The sequence below is a fragment of the Dromiciops gliroides genome, chromosome 2, assembly GCF_019393635.1.
Source record: "Dromiciops gliroides isolate mDroGli1 chromosome 2, mDroGli1.pri, whole genome shotgun sequence".
Lineage (NCBI taxonomy): Eukaryota > Metazoa > Chordata > Mammalia > Microbiotheria > Microbiotheriidae > Dromiciops > Dromiciops gliroides.
In genome coordinates, this window is record NC_057862.1 from 416,898,262 (window position 1) to 416,920,975 (window position 22,714).

General features: G+C 38.9%; 1 protein-coding gene across 2 annotated transcripts in view; it reads right to left on the reverse strand.

Moving 5' to 3' along the window:
• RHPN2 (rhophilin Rho GTPase binding protein 2) overlaps window positions 1-22,714 on the reverse strand; it is an 82,675-nt gene that overhangs the window by 59,652 nt on the left and 309 nt on the right. The window contains exons 2-3 of one of the 2 annotated variants that reach the window (XM_043989662.1): window positions 21,666-21,722; window positions 21,098-21,313 (exon numbers count right to left, since the gene is read on the reverse strand). In XM_043989662.1, coding sequence (XP_043845597.1) covers window positions 21,098-21,163 — 66 coding nt within the window. In that variant the 5' untranslated portion in view covers window positions 21,164-21,313; window positions 21,666-21,722. Of the gene's footprint in view, window positions 1-21,097; window positions 21,314-21,665; window positions 22,681-22,714 lie in introns of those variants that run through there. The other variant, XM_043989663.1, reaches the window with a different exon arrangement.

The following is a 22,714-nucleotide window of genomic DNA, read 5'->3' on the forward strand; positions in this document are numbered from 1 at the left end:
GTTCTGAGTCATGGAATACCATTCACCAAATAATTTAAGTTGAGGAAAATTCAAAGGACAATGAGGTAACCCACGATGGACATAAATAAGCCACGACAGATGATCAATTTTGAGGGTAATCCAAAGAATGCAGCTGTGTTGTGATTTGCACAACTGGAAGGAGTAACGAAATAAATGGAATTAGAAACCCATTAAATTGTTGAAGGTAAATGACTATTTTGTCCAAAAATTATTTTAGTTCCATATCTTAAACCATTTACTATCACTGATCCAATCATATCAGTGTTTGAAATATTTTTAAAGATCATTTCAAAACTGAGGGAAAAGGAAAATTATCCCAATTGTGAAGAAAACAAATTTCTATACAAATAAAATAAATTATTAGGGACAGAATAGTAATACTAGCTGATATTTGCAAAATGCTTTATATATATGATCTTATTTAATCCTCAGGTGGATTTCATCACCTAAAAATAAAGGACTTTGGAATAGAAAACAAAACAAAACAAAACCCACTATCTAAAAATTTTTAAAAAGGATCAGGATAGGGGCAGCTAGGTGGCACAGTGAATAAAGCACCGGCCCTGGATTCAGGAGTACCTGAGTTCAAATCCAGCCTCAGACACTTGACCCCCATCACTTAACCCAAATCACTTAACCCCCATTGCCCCTCAAAAAAAAAGGGGGATCAAGATATAGGAAAAAATATATGTGTAATAAAATTTGATGAATATCTAACATCCAAAATCTATAAAGAACTAATACAGAGATTAAGGGTAATATCTATTCTCCAATGAAGAGATAGTCAAAGAATATATACAATTTTTGAAAGAAACATAAATTGTTGTCATTTGAAAAACTGTTCAATCTCTTCATAATTAAAGGAATGCAAATTAAAATCACTCTGAAGTACCATACCACTTCATACCCATTAAATTGACAAAAAAAATTTTAATGTTAATGAAGTTGTGGGAAATATGCAGAATATTACATTGTTAGTGGAAACATATATTGCTTTAAAAAATTGTAAAGCACTCTGGCAATATACATGAGCTACAAAATTTACCATACCCTCTGACTCAGTGTTCCCACTACAACACTGAAGTTTTAGTCCTTCCTTTATCAACTTGTTCATATTTGTTGAAATTATTAAATTTATGACAGAAAAAAATAGAAAATATTACTCTTTCACATGCATGGATCTCAGCAGACCCATTGCTATAGAAAAGACTCAGCTGCTCCTGTCAGCATATCCAAATCCCTACATTCAAAGAATTATAGAACGCTAGAGTTAGAGTAAAGCTTAAGAGATTATCTTGAACATCCTTCTCTTTTATTCTTCTGTAGGTTTTAAAAAATACTTTTTTTAAAGGAAGAACACCAAGAATCAACTGGAGGTTGAAGATCAGACTCCCTTAGTGTTTATTGTACCCTAAATATAGGTTAATCTCTATTACAATTGATAGAGATAGGTAAAGAGACTAGACCAATGATTTTATTGGAATACAGAACTTCCAAATGAGGAAAGTACCTCAACCAAAAAGGAAGTTGTCCAAATCACTGGGCAACTGGGAGGTTGAGTAATTTTCCCAGGGTCATATATCCAGTATGTGTCAAGAGGCAGAACTAGAATTAAAGTCTTTCTGCTTCTGGGTATAGCTTTGCCAGTGGAAAATCATCCTACCCACCAAAAAAAGACACACAGCCCCATCAGATCCCAACAAATGTCCCATTTATTTGATGGCCAAAAAAAGAGGGACCACTCCACTGAAAGAATCTATTGTTTGTGGTAATAGGATTTCACATATAAATAATTTTATGTTATCTTTTTTCCTTTTTACAAATAAAAACAAATATGAATTCATGTTTAAAAACACACACTTTAAAGCACTCAGTTTAATACAGATCTCATCAAATCTAATTCTGCTTTGCAGAAAATGGGAATCTTGTCTCATCAGGTGCCCTAAAATATTCTGCCTGACACAATTCCATATTATCACCTATTGTAGGAGATAGCTATTATTCAGATTGTATAACTAGTCATTGGCTTTGCCAGATATTCAAGGGGAGCAGTACATTTACTTTATCCTTCCTATAGTTAGTTGAGCCACATGCAGCCTCCCAATGGCATCATTTGCCAACTTTGAGAAGTAAATCTAAAGAAGGAAATAGAGCTCAAGCCAAAACAAATGCGAGGTATAATCATGTGGTGCTTTGGAGCTTGTCCAAATAACCCCCAGGAAACACACCACCACTTACAACAGCTCATCATATTAACTTTCAGACAATTCTCTGATTCATAGGGCAAATTCTTTTTCTGCCCTGGAGAATCCTCCCTTGCCTGCTGCACCTCTCATGGGGCCTGACATCCAGGACTGAACTAAACTGAAATGCAAGGAAATATTCCTCTTATAGGCCCTTCCCATGGGGCCTGCTTTCCTTGCTCTTGATTCATACAGGTGGAATTTGAAAGCAAAAGATAAAGGCAACTGGGTGGTGACCACCATTACCATTCAGGCAAACTCCCAATACTGAGAGAAACAACAAATTTGCTTCTTAACTTTGAGAACCCTAATCCTAATCCTAACTTTCTCCATCCCACCCCAGTCCCACCCATATAGGACTGAAAAGATGCATTTGCAGGGTTCCAATGTTAGAAGAAATGACAATGTCTATAATAAAAAGGCAAGACAGAAGTTTTGGATAAATGAAGCCAAATGGCCAGAGACACAAGTAGATGCAGTATAAAACTGAAATCAAACATGCAACCTAAATGTGAATCAAAAAAAATATTATTTCTTAGCATAAGGGGAAAATTTTATACTTTTTAAAAGCCTTGAAATTAATGCAGGGACACAAAAAAAAAAACACGAAAAAGATAAAATTAATACAGGTTTCTGTACTGGTTGATTTTGTGGAACGATTTTGTTGTTTTGAGGAGGCCTCATTAGCTAAGGGGTTTGTTAAGGGCTAAAATTCTAGCTAAACTGTCTAAAATATCTAATGAGTGATCGCCAATAAATTATAAGCTTTAGCAAGAGTTAGACTTTTAAGCATTTATTAAGGAGAATAAGAATTTGGTAAAGAGAGAGAAAAAGGCCTAGATTCCTATCTATTAAAGGGAGAGCACATTTCTAGCTCCGCTCTCCACCAGAGTCCAAAGGAAAAGAGAGCGCGAGACCGAGCGCCAGTCTCTTCCTTCCTCCTCCCACTAGTCCGCGTCACTTCCTGAAGCCTGGTCTTGCCCTCAAAGACCTTTGCTTCATGGGCAGAACTCTTCTACAGTAAGTCTCCAGCAGGTGGCGTCATTCCAATCGTTACAGGTTGAGGGCATAAATGGAAATGACTGATCTAAAAAAAGACTATTAATAAAATATATTGAGTTTTAATTTTAATTTATTCATTTAATTTTTTTTTTTGGTGAGGCAATTGGGGTTAAGTGACTTGCCCAGGGTCACACAGCTAGTGTCAAGTGTCTGAGGCTGAATTTGAACTCGGTCCTCCTGACTCCAGGGCCATGCTCTATCCACTGTGCCACCTAGCTGCCCCTATCCATTTTAATTTTAAAACATACCTTGAAAATGATGCACAAAACCCTTTAATACTAAACAGTATCCTAAGTGAGGTAGATAATGCAGAGGAGAAGCTAAGAAGGACTTCTGGGTTAAAACGGGGTAGTAAATTCTTGGCAAATAAAACCTAAACTTTGCTAAACTTTGTTGCTATTGGTAGACTGAAAGAAGGAACTCCTACTTTAATTAGGAAGAAACAATGGAAACAAAACTGAATTCATATTAATTAATTAATCAACTGGGCAGCTAGGTAGTTCAGGGGATAGAGTTCCAGCCCTGGAGTCCAGAGGACATGAGTTCAAATATGACCTCAAACACTTACTACCCATGTGAACCTGGGCAAGTCACTTAACCCTGTTTGCCTCAGTTTCCTCATCTATAAAATGAACTGGAGAAGCAAATGGCAAACTACTCTAGGATCTTTCTCAAGAAAACCCCAAATGAGGTCATAAATAGTTGGACACAACTAACTGAAACAAACAAAAAAATGTCCTAAGAAAATGAAAAGGTGAATATAGGGGTTAATAATTCTACACCTTGGGGCAGCTAGGTGGCGCAGTGGATAGAGCACCGGCCCTGGATTCAGGAGTACCTGAGTTCAAATCCAGCCTCAGACACTTGACACTAGCTGTGTGACCCTGGGCAAGTCACTTAACCCCAAATGCCTCACTAAAAAAAATAATAAAATAAAATAATTCTACACCTTGTACTTGGTTGTACTTTATCACAGAATTTCTGAATTGAAAGGAACCTAGGAGGTTATCTAGTCTAATCCATTACTGAAAGTTATCTCCTGTATAATAACATTCATTAAAAGAGTTATTAAATTAATATTGGCAGAGTAAGTTAATAAATGCTCACAAGAGTCAAGGAAATAACTTTATGAAAGATACCTTATAGAAACAATTGTGTATTCCCAGTTGAAAAAAAAAAACTTCCTCCAAGATATTTTTTCTTTTCTTTTCTTTTCTTTCTTTTTTGTCAGGGCAATAAGGGTTAAGTGACTTGTCCAGGGTCACACAGCTAGTAAGTGTCAAGTGTCTGAGGCTGGATTTGAACTCAGGTCCTCCTGAATCCAGGGCCAGTGCTTTATCTACTGCGCCACCTAGCTGCCCCCTCCTCCAAGATATTTATCGTGAAAAGTATAAGGATCAAATTTTTAATGCCACTTTTAAAAAAAAACATGCAATACTATTCTAGGTGATTATTATACTTAATCATGATGTGTGGTATGCTATTTTTTTTCAACTAGGGCCCTTCTTGTAATGAAGAATGAGAAAGAGAAAAGGTATGTGTAAGGAAATTAAAGTGGGAGAAAATGAAATTCCTTTAAACCAAAAGCAGGTGTTTGATCTGGACTGATCTGGATACAATGCTTCATTATCATACGGTTGGATAAGTACTCAAAAAGAAAGGAGTTAAAGTATAAAGGAAAAGTCCCAAATGAAAATTGCCAACTAAGTGAGGAAAAAGAAAGCACAAGCTTAATGGAGTCAAAATGAACCAGAGAAAAGCACAAAGGCATAAATGTTAACAGGAGATAAGCAGATCACAAGTAACTTGGTGGTCATTGTTCCCAAGAGGCCAGACAAATAATCATCTAATTCTGTTAATGGAGATCTGCTTGGATAAACTGTACATTTATGCCAGACAGGAAGTCAATCTTTGAGCCTGTGAAGTTTGTCATGTTCTCTCTTTTTCTTTAGCATATTCAGCATTATTTTCTCAATCCTATCTCATCTAAGCAGCTAGATGGTGTAGTGATTAGAGTTCTGGGCCTGGAGTCAGAAAGATCTGAGTTCAAATTTAACTTCAGATACTTATGCAACCCTGGGCAAGTCAATTAAAGCCAGTCTGCCTCAATTTTTTCAACAGTAAAATGGGGATAGTAACAGTGACGACTTCCCATGATTGTTGAAAGGATCAAATGAGATAATATCTGTAAAGTGTTTAGCACAGTACCTGGCACTTAGTAGGTGCTATATAAATGCTTATTATTCCCTTCCCCCCCACTCCTTATCTGATATTTTTATGACTTGTTTGGGATTTACTTATTTTATTTTATTTATAATAAACATCTTGGGGGCAGCTAGGTGGCGCAGTGGATAAAGCACCGGCCCTGGATTCAGGAGTACCTGAGTTCAAATCCGGCCTCAGACACTTGACACTTACTAGCTGTGTGACCCTGGGCAAATCACTTAACCCCCATTGCCCCACAAAAAAAAAAATAAAAAAATAAACATCTTGATTTATAGTTTTGGGTTCCAATTTTTATCCCTCTCTCCCTCCCTCCCCTCCTTCCTCCCTGAGGCAGCAAACAATCAAATTTGGGGTATAGATGTATGATTATGTAAAACATTAACATATTTGCCATTTTGTACAAGAAAGCTTGATTAGAAGAAAAAAAATGAAAGAAAGTGAAAAATAGCATGCTTCAGTCTGTTCCATCAGTATCAGTTCTTTCTTTGGAGGTGGAGAGTATTTTTCATCAATAGTCCTTTGGGATTGTCTTGAATCATTGTATTGTTGAGAATAGTTAAGTCATTCAGAGTTCTTCATCAAACAATACTGCTGTCTCTGTGTTCAGTATTCTCTTGGTCTTGCTCACTTCACTATACATCAGTTCATATATGTCTTTCCAGGCCTTTCTGAAGTCATCCTGTTTGTCATTTCTTATAGCACAATAATATTCTATCACCATCATATACCACAATTTGTTTAGCCATTCCCCAATGGATGGGCATTCCTTTGATTTACAATTCTTAGCCACCACAAAAAGAGCTGCTAGAAATATTTTTGCACAAATAGTTCTTTTTCTCTTTTGGGGGATGTATTTGGGATATAAACCTAGCAGTGGTATTGCTGTATCAAAAGGCATGCACAGTTCTATAGCCCTTAGTTCTGTAGTTCCAAATTGCTCTCCAGAATGGTTGGATCTTTTCACAACTCCATCAACAGTGGATACTTACTTTATTTTTTGTTTGTTTGTTTGTTTGTTGAGGCAATTGGGGTTAAGTGACTTGCCCAGGGTCACACTTTATACCATGGATCCCAACTCTTTCTCTCTTTCTTGGAATTTTAATCCTGTGTTTCTATTATCCTATGTCTCTGAGAGTCTTTGCTATACCTTTTGCCATGGAATATTTCTCTTCTGCCTCAGAAATACTCTGTTCTCCCTTAGCCTTGATTTGAAAAATAACCTAGTCTTTCTACTTCCTTTTATTTTCTTGATATTCATTAGATCAGTGTCCTGTTTAATCATTCACTTTGGGGGGGGGGCAGGGCAGTTGGGGTTAAGTGACTTGCCCAGGGTCACACAGCTAGTGAGTGTTAAGTGTCTGAAGCCAGATTTGAACTTAGGTCCTCCTGAATCTAGGGCTGGTGCTCTATCCACTGTGCCACCTAGCTGCCCCTACTTTATTTTTTAAAAAACCTTTACTGATTACTCCAAATTACTACTGATAAGAGAAAAAAAGTTAAAACATCTCCGAAATTTTACTGCACATCTAGAAAATTGGCAAAGATTATAATAGCCAATATTGGAGGTATTCTGGAAAGATAAGATAGCTAAAATACTGTGGGTAAATCTGTGAATTGGTCTAAGCATTCTAAAAAACAATTGTAAATTACAGTAAGAAGTGATAAAAATATCCATACTCTTTGTCCTGGAGATTTCACTGTTGGGCACATACCCCAAGAAGATCAAAGACTGAATGGTGCCATATGTGCCAAAATATCCCTAACAGCACATTTTATAATAGCAAAGAACTAGAAACAAAGTAGATGCCACTAATTGAGGATTAGTTAAACAAATTGTGGTACGTGGATATAATGGAATAATTACTACACTATAAGAAATCAGACATGGAAAATACGGAAGCATGTAAAGCATGATGTAAAGTGAGATAAAAAAGAAACAGGAAACACTGTACACAAGTACTCAACCATATAAATGGAAGGAAAAACAACAAAAGAACAAAAACAAGAGCTTTGAAATTATAATGACCAAACAAATGATAAGAAGTTGAATCTCCCTCTTTATTGAGGAGGTGGGTGCTATGAGTATGAACTACTGCATAAATCATTAGACTCAGTTGAAATATACATTAATTTTATGAGACTATTAAATTTTTTTTCTCTTTTTTAATAAGAAATGGCTCTTGGGATAGGGTTGAAGAAGGGATATATTTGTGGAAATAAGAATCATATAAAACCAAAATCTATGCAAAAAAACCCTCTTTACCAACATGTTAACTTAAAAGGCCTCATATTCCTCTAGGAGAACAATAATACAATGACTAAAATAATGTAAATGAATACAACACTAAATGCAATGACCAATCTTGGTTCCTGATGCATCATATGCTGAAATACACTTCCATGCTCTTTATCAACCAATCAATAAAGATTTAGTAAGCACCTACTATGTGCCAGGCACCTTGCCTTTAACCACTGAATAAAGATAAAAAGGTGGTGAACTACAGGTACAGAATGATGCATGTGCTGCAAAATATGATTCCTGTGTTATTTCGTTTTACACAAATGTATTTATTTGTTATAAATAAAGGTTGTATGGGGAGAGGGTATATATTGGGCATCATGGTATAAAAAATGATAACAGTAATATATTTAAATAAACCAAAAAATTTAAAATTATAGAAGAATGTCTTTTATTAATTCTTGTGCCTTGTGCCTTGGAACTGCTCTATTTTATACCAGAGAACAGTAGAAAAAGAAGCAGAGACACATACTATCATGAAATGACATTCTTATTTTAAGGCTATGTCATTTTTGCACACTATTAACTACAAAATCAATGGCAAGTTCACAATCATAGGTACTAATGGGGCTTGCTCTGAGGCTATATTCAACCCCTTCACCAGCCTCTAGCATTATTCTATTGCTGCTACATAACATTAATGCTTTCATAACTAACAAAATAGGCAACCATATCACAAATCAGAAAAGTAGTTTTTCCTACAATGCAACAGGCAAAAAAAAACCCAAAACATTTTCACAGAGTTGTCTGTAATTGGAGGAAGAAAAATGCTTTGAAAACTAAAAAGTGCTACATAAATTTGAATTGCTATTATTAACAAAAATAAGCACTTCTATAAATATGTATCAGAAAAGAAAGTCATCCTAATCCCACCTAAGAAAACAAAGTAGTGAAGTACCAGACAAACACCCTATAAGTACTATCAGGGCAGAACTTGATCAAAGTATTTATGTACCACCTGGGCAAGATTTGAAAATTGTACCCCAGGGGCAGTTAGGTGGTGCAGTGGATAAAGCACTGGCCCTGGATTCAGGAGGACCTGAGTTCAAATCCGACCTCAGACACTTGATGCTTACTAGCTGTGTGACCCCGGGCAAGTCACTAACCCTCACTGCCCTGCCAAAAAAAAAAAAAAAAGAAATAAAGAAAATTGTACCCCAAAAGGTAGTTCAATGAAGGTCTTAAGTTTTCACTTTAATACAAAAAGATGTGGCACACAAAATGCAAGTTTTTTTAAATTATAATTGTTTCCCTTTGCATGTTACATGATCAATGGTTGGCTGCCTACACTATCTCAATAACATCTTCATCTTTGTTTGAGGGGATGCTTATGGTTCATTGATATGGTTCATGGTCTTTGAAAAGGCAGTGTGATATAATTGTATGTGGATAACCTATATCAAACTGCTTACTTTCTCAGGAAGGGGGAGGTAAGAGAGGACAAGGAACATTTGGAACTCCAATTTTTAAAAAAATGAATGTTAAAAATTATCTTTACATGTAATTGGGGAAAAATATTTTTTTAAAAGACAGCATGATGACACAAATATGATCTTGGCACCTAAACCAGGGGAAGTCAAAACAGAGAAAGAAAAGTATAGATCAATATCCATAATGAATACTGATTCAAAAGTTTAAGTAAATCATTAACAGAGAGCATATAGTAAAACATAAAAAAATACACTGTGACCAGGAAGAATTTACATTAGGATTGAAAGGTTGGTTCAGTATTAGGAAAACCATAAACATAATAGATCATTTTATAACAAAAATCATGTAAGTATACTAGCTGTGTGACCCTGGGCAAGTCACTTAACCCCCATTGCCCCACCCCCCCAAAAAAATTTTTTTAATCATATAAGTATATCAATAGATGCAGAAAATGCTTTTGACAAGATGAAACACCCATTACTGTTTAAAAAAGAAACATGAAAGGGGGCAGCTGGGTGGCGCAGTGGATAAAGCACCGGCCCTGGATTCAGGAGTAGGTGAGTTCAAATCCGGCCTCAGACACTTGACACTTACTAGCTGTGTGACCCTGGGCAAGTCACTTAACCCCCATTGCCCCGCCCAAAAAAAAGAAAGAAAGAAAAGAAACATGAGAATAAATGGATTTTTGCTTTCTTTGGCAAATAAGATCTATCTAAAATCATGAGCCAGAATTATATGTAGTGCAGAAAAACTAGAGGCCTTTCCAATGAAATCAGGAATAAAAGAAGGAAATGCATTATCACCACCACTATTTGATATAGTTCTAGAAATGCCAGCTCTAATAATAAAAGAAAAAGAAACAGAAGGAATAGGCATATGCAAGGATGAAATAAAATTGTCACCTTGTTTTCAATTTCTCTTTAGAGAATTCTTGAGTCAATTAAAAATTGAAACAATAATTCCAACAAAGTTACAAGATATGAAGTAAACATAAATCATCAGTATTTCTGCCTTTTGCCTATAAAACATAGTAGAAAGGGGGCAGCTAGGTGGTGCAGAGGATAAAGCACCGGCCCTGGATTCAGGAGTACCTGAGTTCAAATCTGGCCTCAGACACTTGACACTTACTAGCTGTGTGACCCTGGGCAAGTCACTTAACCCCCACTGCCCCGCAAAAAACAACAACAACAAAAAAACAGTAGAAAGAGATGGAAAGATGGAAAGTTTCATTAAAAATAACTATATAATGTATAAAATATTTGGGAGTCTGCCTACCAAGACACAGAGAACCTATATGAATACAACTATACTACACTCTACAAAAATACAGAACTAAATTATGGAAATATTGAATGCTCTAGGATACACTAAATCAATACCATAAAATAATAATAATAATACATTAATTTTCATATTCAATACTATTTGTTGTAGTTTTTGTTCGGTCCTCACCGACTCTTCATGATCCCATTTGGGGGTTTCTTGGCAAAGACAATGAAGTAGTTTGCCATTTCTGTCTCCAGCTCATTTTTTTTTCTTTTACATATGAGGAAGCTCAGGCAAACAGGGTTAAGTTAAGCTATGTGCCCAGGGCCACAACTAGTACCATATGAAGCTGGATTTTAACTCCAGTCTTCCTGACTCCAGGTCCGGCACTTTGTCCACTGTGCCACCTAGCTGCCCTACAATACTATTCCAAATTACCAAAAATATTTCTTTATAGAACTAGAAAAAAATAGCAGAATTCATCTGGAAGAACAAAAGGTCAAGAGCCTAAAGGGAAATAAAGGGAGGAAAAAAGTAGGAAGGAAGAAGGCCTAGCAGTACCAGATTGCAAACTAGTAAATCATCAAACTGGTTTTTAAAAATCACTGAAACAGATCAGGTACACAACATACAGAAGCAAATAAACATAGTGTCGTAGTATTTAATAAACTCAAAGGCTCCAACTACTAGATTAATGACTCACTATTTTGACCACAAAAAAAAAAGTGCTAGGAAAACTGGAACCCAGTATGCCAAAAATTAGGTATAGATAAATTTCTTATACTGTATATGAAGATAAGCTCCAAATATATACATGGCATTTATAGTCATATCAGAAATTTCAAGGAAAAAGACATTACCTTTCATATCTGTAGATAGGGGAAAAGTTCATGGGGGGAAGGAATAGATAAGAGAGGATCGAAGAATATGCAATGAATAATTTTGATTTTATAAAATGCAAATGTTTTTGTACACACAAAACCAACATAGCTGAAATTAGAAGGGAAACAGTTAACTGAAAAAGATCTCATTTCCTAGATGAGAAACTAAAAAAGTTAAGTCAATGGGCATTTAATAAGCACTTACTGTGCTTAAGTACTGTGTATCAGACACTACACTAAATGTTGGGGATAGCCAGAAAGGGAAGGGTCCCTGCCCTCCAGGAGCTTATATTCTAATGAGGGAGACAAAAAAGCAAAAAACCCAATGTAAATATAAGTTATATACAGTGTAAATAAGAGGCTATCTTAAAGGGAAGTGAGGAGAGGGAAGAAAGATTTAGAAAGGCCTCTACTAGAAGATGAGATTTGAACTGAGTCTAAAAGACGCTAAGGAAGCAAGGAGAGGTGAAGAGATAGAACATTCAAGGCCAAAAGGGGACAGCCTCTAAAAAGGCACATCCAGAGATGTAATGTTTTCTGCAAGGAACAACACGAAGGCTAAAGTCACTGGATCATAGAGTATATGGAGGGGAGCAAGGTATAAGATCAGAAAGGTAGAGAGGGGCCACGCTGAAAAGGGCTTTAAAGGCCAAATAGAGGATTTTATATTTCATCATAGAGATATTAGGAGCTACTGGAGTTTATTGAGTGGGAGGGCAGGGGGAGGGAGCCAAGTGATGATTAGCATTTTTAGAAATAAGTATTTTAAAGTAGCATATGTCTGTTTTTTACACATAATACTATTGCACACTTAACAGCAGATAGTATTGTGTAAGTGTAATTTTTATATGCATTAGGAAGCCAAAAAACTTGGTGTGACAGGCTTTATTGCGATATTCAATTTATTGCAGTGGTCTGGAACTGAACCCATAATATCTCTAAGGTATGCCTATACATATACGTATACACAAACATACATATATAATATATAATTATATATCTATATGATAAATAGAAAATAATTAACAGAGGGTAGGCATTAGAATCAAGGGGGATTGGGAAATATTTTCTATAAAAGATGGGATTTTATCCAGAGAAGCCAGGAGGTAGAGAGGTAAAAGCATTCCAGGGATGGGGAAATACCCACAGTGAAGAGATGGGAGTATCTGGTTTGTGGAACAGCAAGGCCAGTGTCACTGGATCAAAGGCTACATAGTGGGTAGGTATAGGTAAGGGGAGGACTAGGTTATAAAGGGCTTTGAATGCCAAATAGAGGATTTTCTATTTGATCCTGGAAACAATGGAGAGTTACTGGAGTTTACTAAAATTGGGGGTGACATGGTCAGACCTGCATGTAAGGAAAATCACATAAGTGGTTGAATAAAGGATGGACTGGAGTGGGGAGAGACTTGTGGCAAGCAGACTAAACAGCAGGCTTTTGAAGGGGCCACTCACCAGTATAGTGGTGGGGAGGAGGAGAGAATGGAGTATGTTCAAGAAATGTTGCAAAGGTGAAATCAACAGGCCTTGGGTAAAGAGTAGGCAAGGGACATAGATAATGAAGAGTCAAGGATGACACCTAGGTTGTGAGCTTGGAGGACTTTCAGATAAGAGAGCTGAGAGTAGTTTTTGTTGTTGCTATTGTTATTAAAATTTTATTTTAAAGAAAGGAAAGAGAAATGAAAAGAAAGATACTAGGGAAGAAAAAGTGAGAGGAAAGGCCGGAGAAATTATCTCACAAGCAGAAGCCTATAGAAAAAAGGAGAAAGTAGCAGGGAGAGCAATCCCTGGACCTCACTTTTATCATAACTGGTCATGGGAGGTAAGAATATATACACAGTTGGGTATAGAAATACATTTCACTCAGCAGCAAAACAGAAGGAAAAAAGGAAAAGGAGATAGAGGAATAAGAGGGAAGGTAGATTAAGGAAGAGATTAGTTCTAAGTAAAATAAATTCTACCCACAGAGAGGACCGGGAAGAAAAGGAGAGGAAGGAATAAGAGGGAGGGTAGATCAAGGGAGAGATTATTTCTAAAGGAAACAAATTCTAACCACAGAAGGAGGATTGGGAAGAGAAATTTAAGAGGAAAGAAGGTATAAGACCTTGTGATTGAGCTTTGGGTGAAAGAAAGAGAAGTGGTCAAGGAAGTAGAAGTAGACTCTATCAAACCTAGAGCACTCTTGATGAACAAACACATTCTTCTTTATAAAGAGGTCATAAAGGGGCAGCTAGGTGGCGCAGTGGATAGAGCACTGGCCCTGGATTCAGGAGGACCTGAGTTCAAATCCGGCCTCAGACACTTAACACTTACTAGCTGTGTGACCCTGGGCAAGTCACTTAACCCCAATTGCCCCACCAAAAAAAAAAAGAAAGAGGTCATAGGAAACCCTGATTAAACAAAAAGGCCAACCACTATTCCAGAGGTCCTATAATGCTACCTACCTCCTCAAAGACAGAGAATGGACTGGCCCTGGACTCAGGAAGACTGGAGTTCAAATCCAACCTCAGGTACTTGACACTTACTAGCTGGACAAGTCACTTAACCCTCATTGCCCAGCAAAAAGAGAGACAGAGAGAGAGAAAGAGAATGGACACAGGGTGCAAGTTGAGACATATTTTTTTATACATGGCCAATGTAGGAATCTGTTTTACCTGACTACACAAATTTTTACCATGGGTTTTGTTTTTCTTTCTTTTTCAGTACTACCAAGCTTGATATATGGAAAAGAACTGTTGTACAGTGGAAGACAACTTTAATTATTTGTAATACTAAATGCTTCTTGAATTTAATTGAATATTGAGGATTATCTTTTGATGTTAGTTATTTCAGCCAACTGTTTAAACCTGTTCCCCATTCAGAGTACATTTGATTCAAATCAAGTTGACTTAAAACGAGATATAAATCACTGATCAGGAAGACTTACCTTGTTTCTCTTTTTAAAAAAATAACAGAAAATTCTACCTTTTTTTTAATTTGACCTCAGCCACTTGACACATATTAGTTGTGTGACCCTGGGCAAGTCACCTAACCCTCATTGCCCCACCAAAAAAAAAAAAAGAGAGCGAGAGACAGATATGTTTCATTTTAAAATTATATATGGAGTACATTAGTCCCTCTGGGTTCCTCCCTAATTTGCACTCATACTCTTGGTTTGGGTCCCCAGAGAGGCAATTATTCTCAGGTCCTAGGGGTAACCTTGTCGGACTGCACTAATGATAGATCATGAGCCCCCGATGGTGTGCTTCCATTAACAGTCATGATAGTAGAGGAATGAGCTCTTAGCAAAGGCATTTACTAAGATAGTACAGTAAGAACAGTTGCTACAAGAGTCTTCCCATAAACCTGGACTATGCTCTCCCACACATCATCAATGGGAACAATGAACATAAAAGTACAATGGTAGTGGGACACATACAAAACATATGTGTGGCAAAGGCAATTCACAATTTGGTTTTGCAGGGCTTAGAAGTCTTTTCCCTCTTTGTGCAGTCTTTTCTCTTGGTTGCAGTATCTTTGCTAAAAAGGTTGTTCAGCTAGGTTCTCAAGACTCTTCTCTTAAAACCATGGTTGGCTCTCTTCTCTGGTCCCAGAAATCTCACTCCTTAAAGTGACTTCCTTCTTATATAACTGTCCCTATCCTAGTCTGTATGGACTGTGTGTCTTTACTTTCTGCTGTATACAGTGACCTTCTATTGGTCAAGCAGCAACCATACAAAGCCATATGACGTATAGGGGAAGGCAGAGGAGATTAAATTCCCTCCTCCACAACTGCCTCTAACAACTGATCCTTGAAATTTGTCCAAAGCTTAACTATTTAAAAGCCTCAGGGGCATGGCTAATTTGTTTGTTCAATTAGCTGGGCGGTTCCGTTTTTAAACTGAATCATAGAGGTATTTTCACTGCATAAAGGAATCAGGGTTTTAGAGCATCCCTGATCAGTTTAACACTTCATTAACACCTTGTGAATACATTACTCACCTTCTATGACTATATAACTGAGGTAGAGGGGAACTCCCTCTATGACACTAACATTTTAAAGTGGTGATTCATCTTGCTTTTTCACATAAATGCTTACCTTCTCTATACGTAAAAGAACTTCATTTTTAAAATTCCAACCCTGGTATCCTTTATGGCTTTCTACCTGTTATGGGTTTTCCCTTTATCTATCTTACATGAATGGAAATTACACAAACTTATTCCTCAAAAATGTCTTCTATGTTCCCTTTGCCCTTCCTCTTATTTCTTCACTGCAAACCCTCATCTAGATCTGCTCCATCCAGAATAGTCCTTTATTCATTTATTGCCATAAAACTTCTTTTTTTGTTTGTTTGTTTGTTTGGTTTTTTTGCAGGGCAATTGGAGTTAAGTGACTTGCCCAGGGTCACACAGCTAGTAAGTGTTAAGTGTCTGAGGCCAGATTTGAACTCAGGTACTTCTGAATCCAGGGCTGGTGCTCTATCCACTGCACCACCTAGCTGCCCCCATAAAACTTCTTTTAACACACTTTTAACACAAAGGGCTTAAAGAGTCTATACAGGCTCACAGAGAGAAAATACATGGTATAGTTGAGAAAACATTGGATTTGAAGTGTAAAATTCTGGTCACTGCATCCCGGCTCTTCTACTCTACCTGTATGACCCTGGATAAGTCACTTCCCTTCAAAGACTTCAGATTCTCCATTTGTAAAATGAAGATGTCAGTTTGGATGATCTCTAAGGTTCCTTCCAGCTCTGAATCCAATGATCCCCTAGTTTATCTCCATAAACCTCATACTATTCATAAACATTTTTTTTTCTAGAGGCTTAAATCCACATTTGCAAACTGAAACTAAACATCTCTATGATGCTTACGAGGAACTGAATTCCAATTAATCTGTAAAGAAAGCTCTGGGAACCCATAAGATTGGGGCCCTGATATCACCCCATAGACTATTGCAGAAGAACATACTTCTTTTGCATCCTCCATGATGCCTAGTACAGTATAATACTTGCTGAATTGAACTGTGACCTATTTATAAAACCTTCTTAAAAAGATGAGTCACACTAGATGTTCTCTGAGGTCCCTTCTACCGCTGAATCTATGATCTTATGGTCTACAAATGCCCATGGGTATAGAATGTCAGACTTGAAAGTTGCCTTAAAGATCATAGAGTCTAACTCTTTTCAAGTCATAGATGAGGACACTGAGCCTCAGAAAGATAAACTGATTTGTTATCAGGCCACACTGATCTAGTGGTAGAGTGAGAATGACCATGTGGCTGTCCTGACTCCTAGTCCAGGGTTCTTTCTACTGTGCCATGCTGAACAAATCCTTTTATAGGACTTAGAATTTCAAGGAACTCCAAATATCATTTGGTTCAATTCTGTAATTTTTTTTTTCAGGTGAGAAAACTGAGGGACCAACAGACAACCAAAATCATACAAGTTTGAAATGGCCAAAATGGGTTTCAGGCCTTCTTACTCTCATCCTCCCAGCTTATTTTATATTTACTGTGTGGTATAGTGGATAGAGAGTCAGCCTTGAAATCAGAAAGACCTGGATTCCAGTCCCATTTCTGTCACATTTTGGATGTGTGACCCCATGGGCAAATCATTTCCTGGATCAGTACTCTGGGCAAATCTCTGAGTTTCACAGAAAGTGCAACACTGCACTGATAGACATAATTTTGTAAGCCAGGAGTTCCCTGTACCAGTGAAATCAAAGTTCCAGTCCCTAACCCTATGCTTCAATTCTGAATATATCGCTCCTGGTCTCCCCTGACTAGGGAGCCATCCCTTGTAACAAAGATTTTTTTTTAAAGAGAAAACAAAGAATTTCAATACATTAATCATGTCTGACAGTATATTTAATTTTCCACATTCATAGTAACCACTTGCAAAGGGGAGAGGAAGCTACTATGGGCTTCAGAAAATGACTTTGGCAACTTGGTGGAAGATGAATTGGATAAGGGAGAGACTAGAAGCAGAGAAATTAATTAATTTGGGAGCTATTCAAACCGATTAGAGGTGAGAAGGATCTGAATTAGGGTAGTGGTCCTGTGAATACAGAGAAAATTGATGTTAAATGTTATGGAAGCAGAATGGACAGAACCTTGCTTTCAGTCATATCTCTTCATAACCCCATTTGGGGTTTTCTTGGCAAAAAATACTGGAGTGATTTTCCAGCTCATTTTACAAAGAGGAAACTGAGGCAAAGAGGGTTAAGTGTCTTGCAAACAGTCACACAGTCAGGAAGTGTCTGAGGCCAGATTTGAACTCAGAAAGATGCTTCGTCCTGACTCTGGGCCTGGTACTCTTTTCCACTCAGCCACTTAGCTGCCCATGACAGAACTGGACAACTGATTAGATGGGGCTTGGGGGGGAGAGGGAGAGAGGGAAAGAGGGGGGGGGGAGAGAGAGAGAGAGAGAGAAACAGAGAGACAGAGAGACAGAGAGTCAGTCAAGGATGACCGAAGTTGTGAACAGGAGGGAAAGATGTTTTGGGAACACTAAATTCCCCAAAGTACATACAGGTGGAGATAGCAGCCAGCTGGTGATTTAGACTACAGTTCTAGAAAGAGATTAGAGTTGGATATATAAATTTGAGATTTATCTGCAAGTAGATGAGAATAAAATCCCTGGGGGGAGGTAAAGATTACCAAGAAAGGAAATATATAGAGAAAAGGATCCAGGAAAAAGTTTTGTGTGACATCTATACTTAGGAGGCAGGAGATGGATGATAAACCAGTAAAGGAGACTGAGGAAGAATGGGCAGACATACAGAAAGATCATTAATTTATAAATGGAAAAAAACTTTGAGATTTTCAAATCCAACTTCCTCATTTTAGAGGAGGGAACTAAAGTCCAGAGAAAATCCCTAAAGTCTCACACATTAAAAGGTAGAACTGAATTTGAACCCAGGTCATAAGATCATAGTATAGCAGAACTAGAGCTAAAAGGGAATTCAGGAGCCATCTGGTCCAACAGCTTTATTTTACATATGTAGAATAAGAGGGCCAGGGAGGTTAATGTGAACCCAGTTCCTCTGACACAAGTCAGTGTTCTTTTCACTCTATCATGCTGGTCTTCTGACACCAGATCACATACCCTTTCTACCTTGCCTCTCAACTAGAAGAGAGCAGTGTCACAGAAATCAAAGGAGAATCAAGTATCCAGGAGAAGAGGGGTGGAAGCTAGCAGCAGAGTGTCAAAAGCTTTTTAGAAGTCAGAGTATGAAGAATGAAAGTAGGGCATTGAATTTAGCCAGTTAACTGGTGATGACCTCTTGCCTACCCTGGGGTTTTTTGGGGGTTTTTTTTTTGCTTTTTGTTTTAAGTCCATACCTGTGATTTCATTTGTCTAAGGAACTTTTAGTGTGGCAACTACTTCCACTGATACAGTTCAGCAATTGAGCTACTACATATACATGCAGAGTACTGCCTGGGACAATGAGAGGATAAATGATTTGCCCAGGATCACACATGTGTGATGTATGCATATGTCTATTCCATGTATGTGCACAGAGGAGGCAGGACTCGGAACCAGGTCTTCCTGTCTCCACAGCCAGCCTTCTCTCTAGTATTTTACTCTTCTTCTCAGAGATGTTGCAGTTTAAAAAAAAAAAACACCCAAAGATAGGGATCATAAAGGAGTAGGAAGAAGTTTGGATAATGAGACCCTGAATAGTTGAGAGCTGATTGTACTCTGAGAAACAAAGTTTCACTTCCCTATTTCCAATTATACACTCTACCCAGAAAGCTATAAAAAAAATAATAATAACCATTCAACCAACCTAGTCATCACTGGCAGAGTTCCAGAAGAGATATTTTTGCATTCACCTGAGAAGAGCTGAAGTAGTAGAATGTGTCATCATAATACCTTATCCTTTCTACCCAACATCATTCATTCCTAGAACCAGATAATCTTGGAAGAATGCTCAAAACAGAAATGGGTCTCTAAAACCAAATTTTATTACTGTGTATCTTTTCTATTGTGGTATGGTCCTGCCTCCTTAAACTTGTTTGGATATTGCATCATTCAAATCTCTATTGCCTAATCATTATCTCTCTGTACACAGGCTTGTCTTCTCCCTGCTCTCTGAATTGCCTGGAAGTACCATGCACCCTGTAGATACATAATAAATACTAATGGCACAGTTGGCAAAACTTTATTTAATTCAGAATTGACCCTTATATTTCTCCAGGAAACATGATCCATGCTTCTGGTTCACTCCACAACCTCCTGCATGCTATATAATAACACCTGGTTCATAATTGCTAATGCATAATCGCTGAAAGGCAAATGAAATTAGTATTCATCTAAATTGTAGAACTGGGAAAAAATGACTGCCTTTAACACCCACACTGAAACATGACAGACCTCTCCCAATCAGATTGGATACCTGGAATCAAAGTCTCCCTGAGCTCTGAGTTTCCCTAAGGTTGCATTTTCACAAACTCATAGAAGGATACCATTTTAATGGTCTTTAGAAATCATCTGAACTAGGCTCCTCATTTTGCAGTTAGGGAAATTGAAGCCTCCAAAGGTTACAATGACTTGCCACAAAATTACACAGTGGTTTTCCCTAACTTAAATCTGTCTTATATCCACTTTACCAACTCCAAAAGCATATCTCAAAGTGAGAAATACTGAAACAAATTGCCTTGCTAGAGTTTTATAAGTAAAAAATAATAATAAATAATTTCCAAATAAGTACAAAACGCATTGGCAATTCGTCATTTCACCACTAACTTTGGGAAAAGCAGCTACTTAATATCCTGTAGCATGATTTGAGGCCACGGTCCATTCTTTTCTCTCTCGCTCTTTACAAGGAAAACATTATTTGGTCAAAATAACTCTCAAATGCCTACCGGGAAAAATGAAATTTTAATAAAAATGTCAAATTAAAAATTCCTATTAATTTATCCTTTGTCAACTCATTTCTTCGGGGCTGAGGAAAATATACTGTTGTTTCCATCTGAACTTATATAACTTTTTGAAGAGACACCTGCTGAAACTGGTGGTGTGGGAAATCACCAATGAGCTGCCAAGGTTAAAATGCTACAGGTAACTTGACCCATTAGAAGGGTTTCTCCCCCCTTTAAATCCTAAACCACCACTATTGTCCTGTCCTTAGCAACTAAAATCTCGGCAACTCCTCAAATCATAAAGCTCTATCGAGTTGCCTTCAGAATCATCTCATTTCACATCATTCTAACATCGGCTCCTTTGCTTAAACAACCCCTTCCATGTGGAGTTTAAACTCAAGAAAAAGTTCTTGGGACAGCACATCCCTATTCCCCACAACTTCATGGGATCCACATGTCTGCAATGAAGGCCAGGAAGAGAGTGGGAAGCGAAGCGAAGGGAGGGAAGGGAAGGGACTCCTACTCTCCAGAACAAACGGAGCAGAGACCTCCAGTTCAGACAGGCTAAATCTCCACCGTCCATTTCCTCGCCCTGAGCAGGGAGATTATAGGGCGCTGAGCAGCTTTGGGGGCCTGGAGGGAGGGAAGCCGAGGCTTTCCCGGGACTGGTACACGCTGCACCTGCCCGAGACGTGGCACCACCAGAGCCCAAATACTAGCCCAACTCACCTAAAGTCGTCACAACTCCCTCCTCCCCATCCCAGGTTCGCCGTTTTCCCCACACCTCCGTTCCCCTATCCTGAATACCCCAGCAGCCCACCTTTCGGAAATAGCATTCCCCCTCCTCCAAGGGTCTGCTGGCCGGGGGCGGCAAGGTGTCCGTCATATCGAATCCTAGCCTGGGGAGTGCTGAGGATGCTGGAGGCAGGGGTAGGGGGGCTCTTCAGATCGATCTTGCCGTGGCGCTGCGTCTCAGCCGAATGCGCGACTGGCTGGCAGTCTGGGCTGGAGATTCGATCCCTGACCCCTCCCCCTACTGGCAAGGGAGGGAGGCTGAGCTCACTCCTCCACCCTCCCTTCCTCCTTCCCTCCCAGCCGCCTCCTCCTCCTCCTCAACCACCACCCCCACCACCTCCTCATGTTTGTGTCCCCCGGAGCCCTGGAAACCCGTAAGCCTGGGGTGGTGCAGCTCTAGGAAAGGAGGCAAGCTGGCCTGGGGGAAGGGTGGCCTAGTGCTGGAAAGGCCTGTGGTCACCTCGGAAAGCCCGGGGTTCCAACCAAGCTTAGGCTATGTGTGTGCTGGTGTTGGGGGGCCGCCTTCCCTAATCACACTGCGGCTTACACCGAATGCGAGCCTCAGCTAGGCCAGCTATGGTCCCCTCTAGTACCTTTATGCAGGGCTCCTGAGATCCGCACTAAGCCACCTTGGTCCTTAGAGCTAAGTCCTAAAACAGGACAGGGAACTTTTGTCTTGAACCGAACACTACTTAGAAACGGCGCTGCTTATGCTTGGGGGGAAAAATAATTTGGTACTCATTTCTGACCTCAGGGAGCATGAGGGATATCAACTGAAACTGTATCATATAGGCAGGTGCAGTGGAAAGATACTTGGGCTGGGAGCCAGAGACCTGTTTTCTACTTCTGGTTTTGCGAACTCAATGAGCAAGTCAGTCTCCGAGCCTTAGTTGCTTCACTGTAAAATGAGAATGGCTAAGAAGGAACTGGACCATGTTTAATGTCTCTTCCAAAGCTAACAGTCCGTTTATTCAGTTCTTATTCACACCCCCCTCCCCCAAAAAAAATCCAAAAAAAGGAGAAATCTAAGGCTGGAGAATTGAGGTGGGTGAAGCGGGAAAGTTTCCAGGAGGAAACTTTAATTACTGCGAAGCAGCTAATCCTGTCGATAGTCCCATACAATGCCCGACCCATCAAGGCTAAAACTCCAAAGAGTTCCAGACCCAAAAGCAGGATTCTAGAAGTAGGCAACAAAAATATAATAGAGAAGAGGTGGGGACTTCCAAAGTAGTTGCTCTTCTGCAACAGTTGACTCCCCCTAGGCTTCCCCCACCCCCTAAAAGGACAAATCTGACATCCCACCAAGCCCACCCTCAAAACGAGTTCCTGTGCCTAGGAGATGCCTCCATGCCTCTGCTTCAATCATCCCTTTTCCTCAGCATGGTAGTTCAGGGCCCTCGGTCGGGGTATTAAGAGGCGGGGGAAATCCTTAATTATCGAAAGACTTATGCCCCACCTAATTCCCCCAAGGACTCTGTCTCCGGAGGACTCACAGGGGAAGTGGGGGAGGGGAATGAAGACCCTGCCACCCCTCCCCCCAGACTAACCCAACTGTTCTCTCCCACCTCTAGTCGCACCTAGACTTCCCCAGACACCTGAAAGCCAGGCATCGCGCCTGCGCTACCGCCCCCCCCCTCCCAGC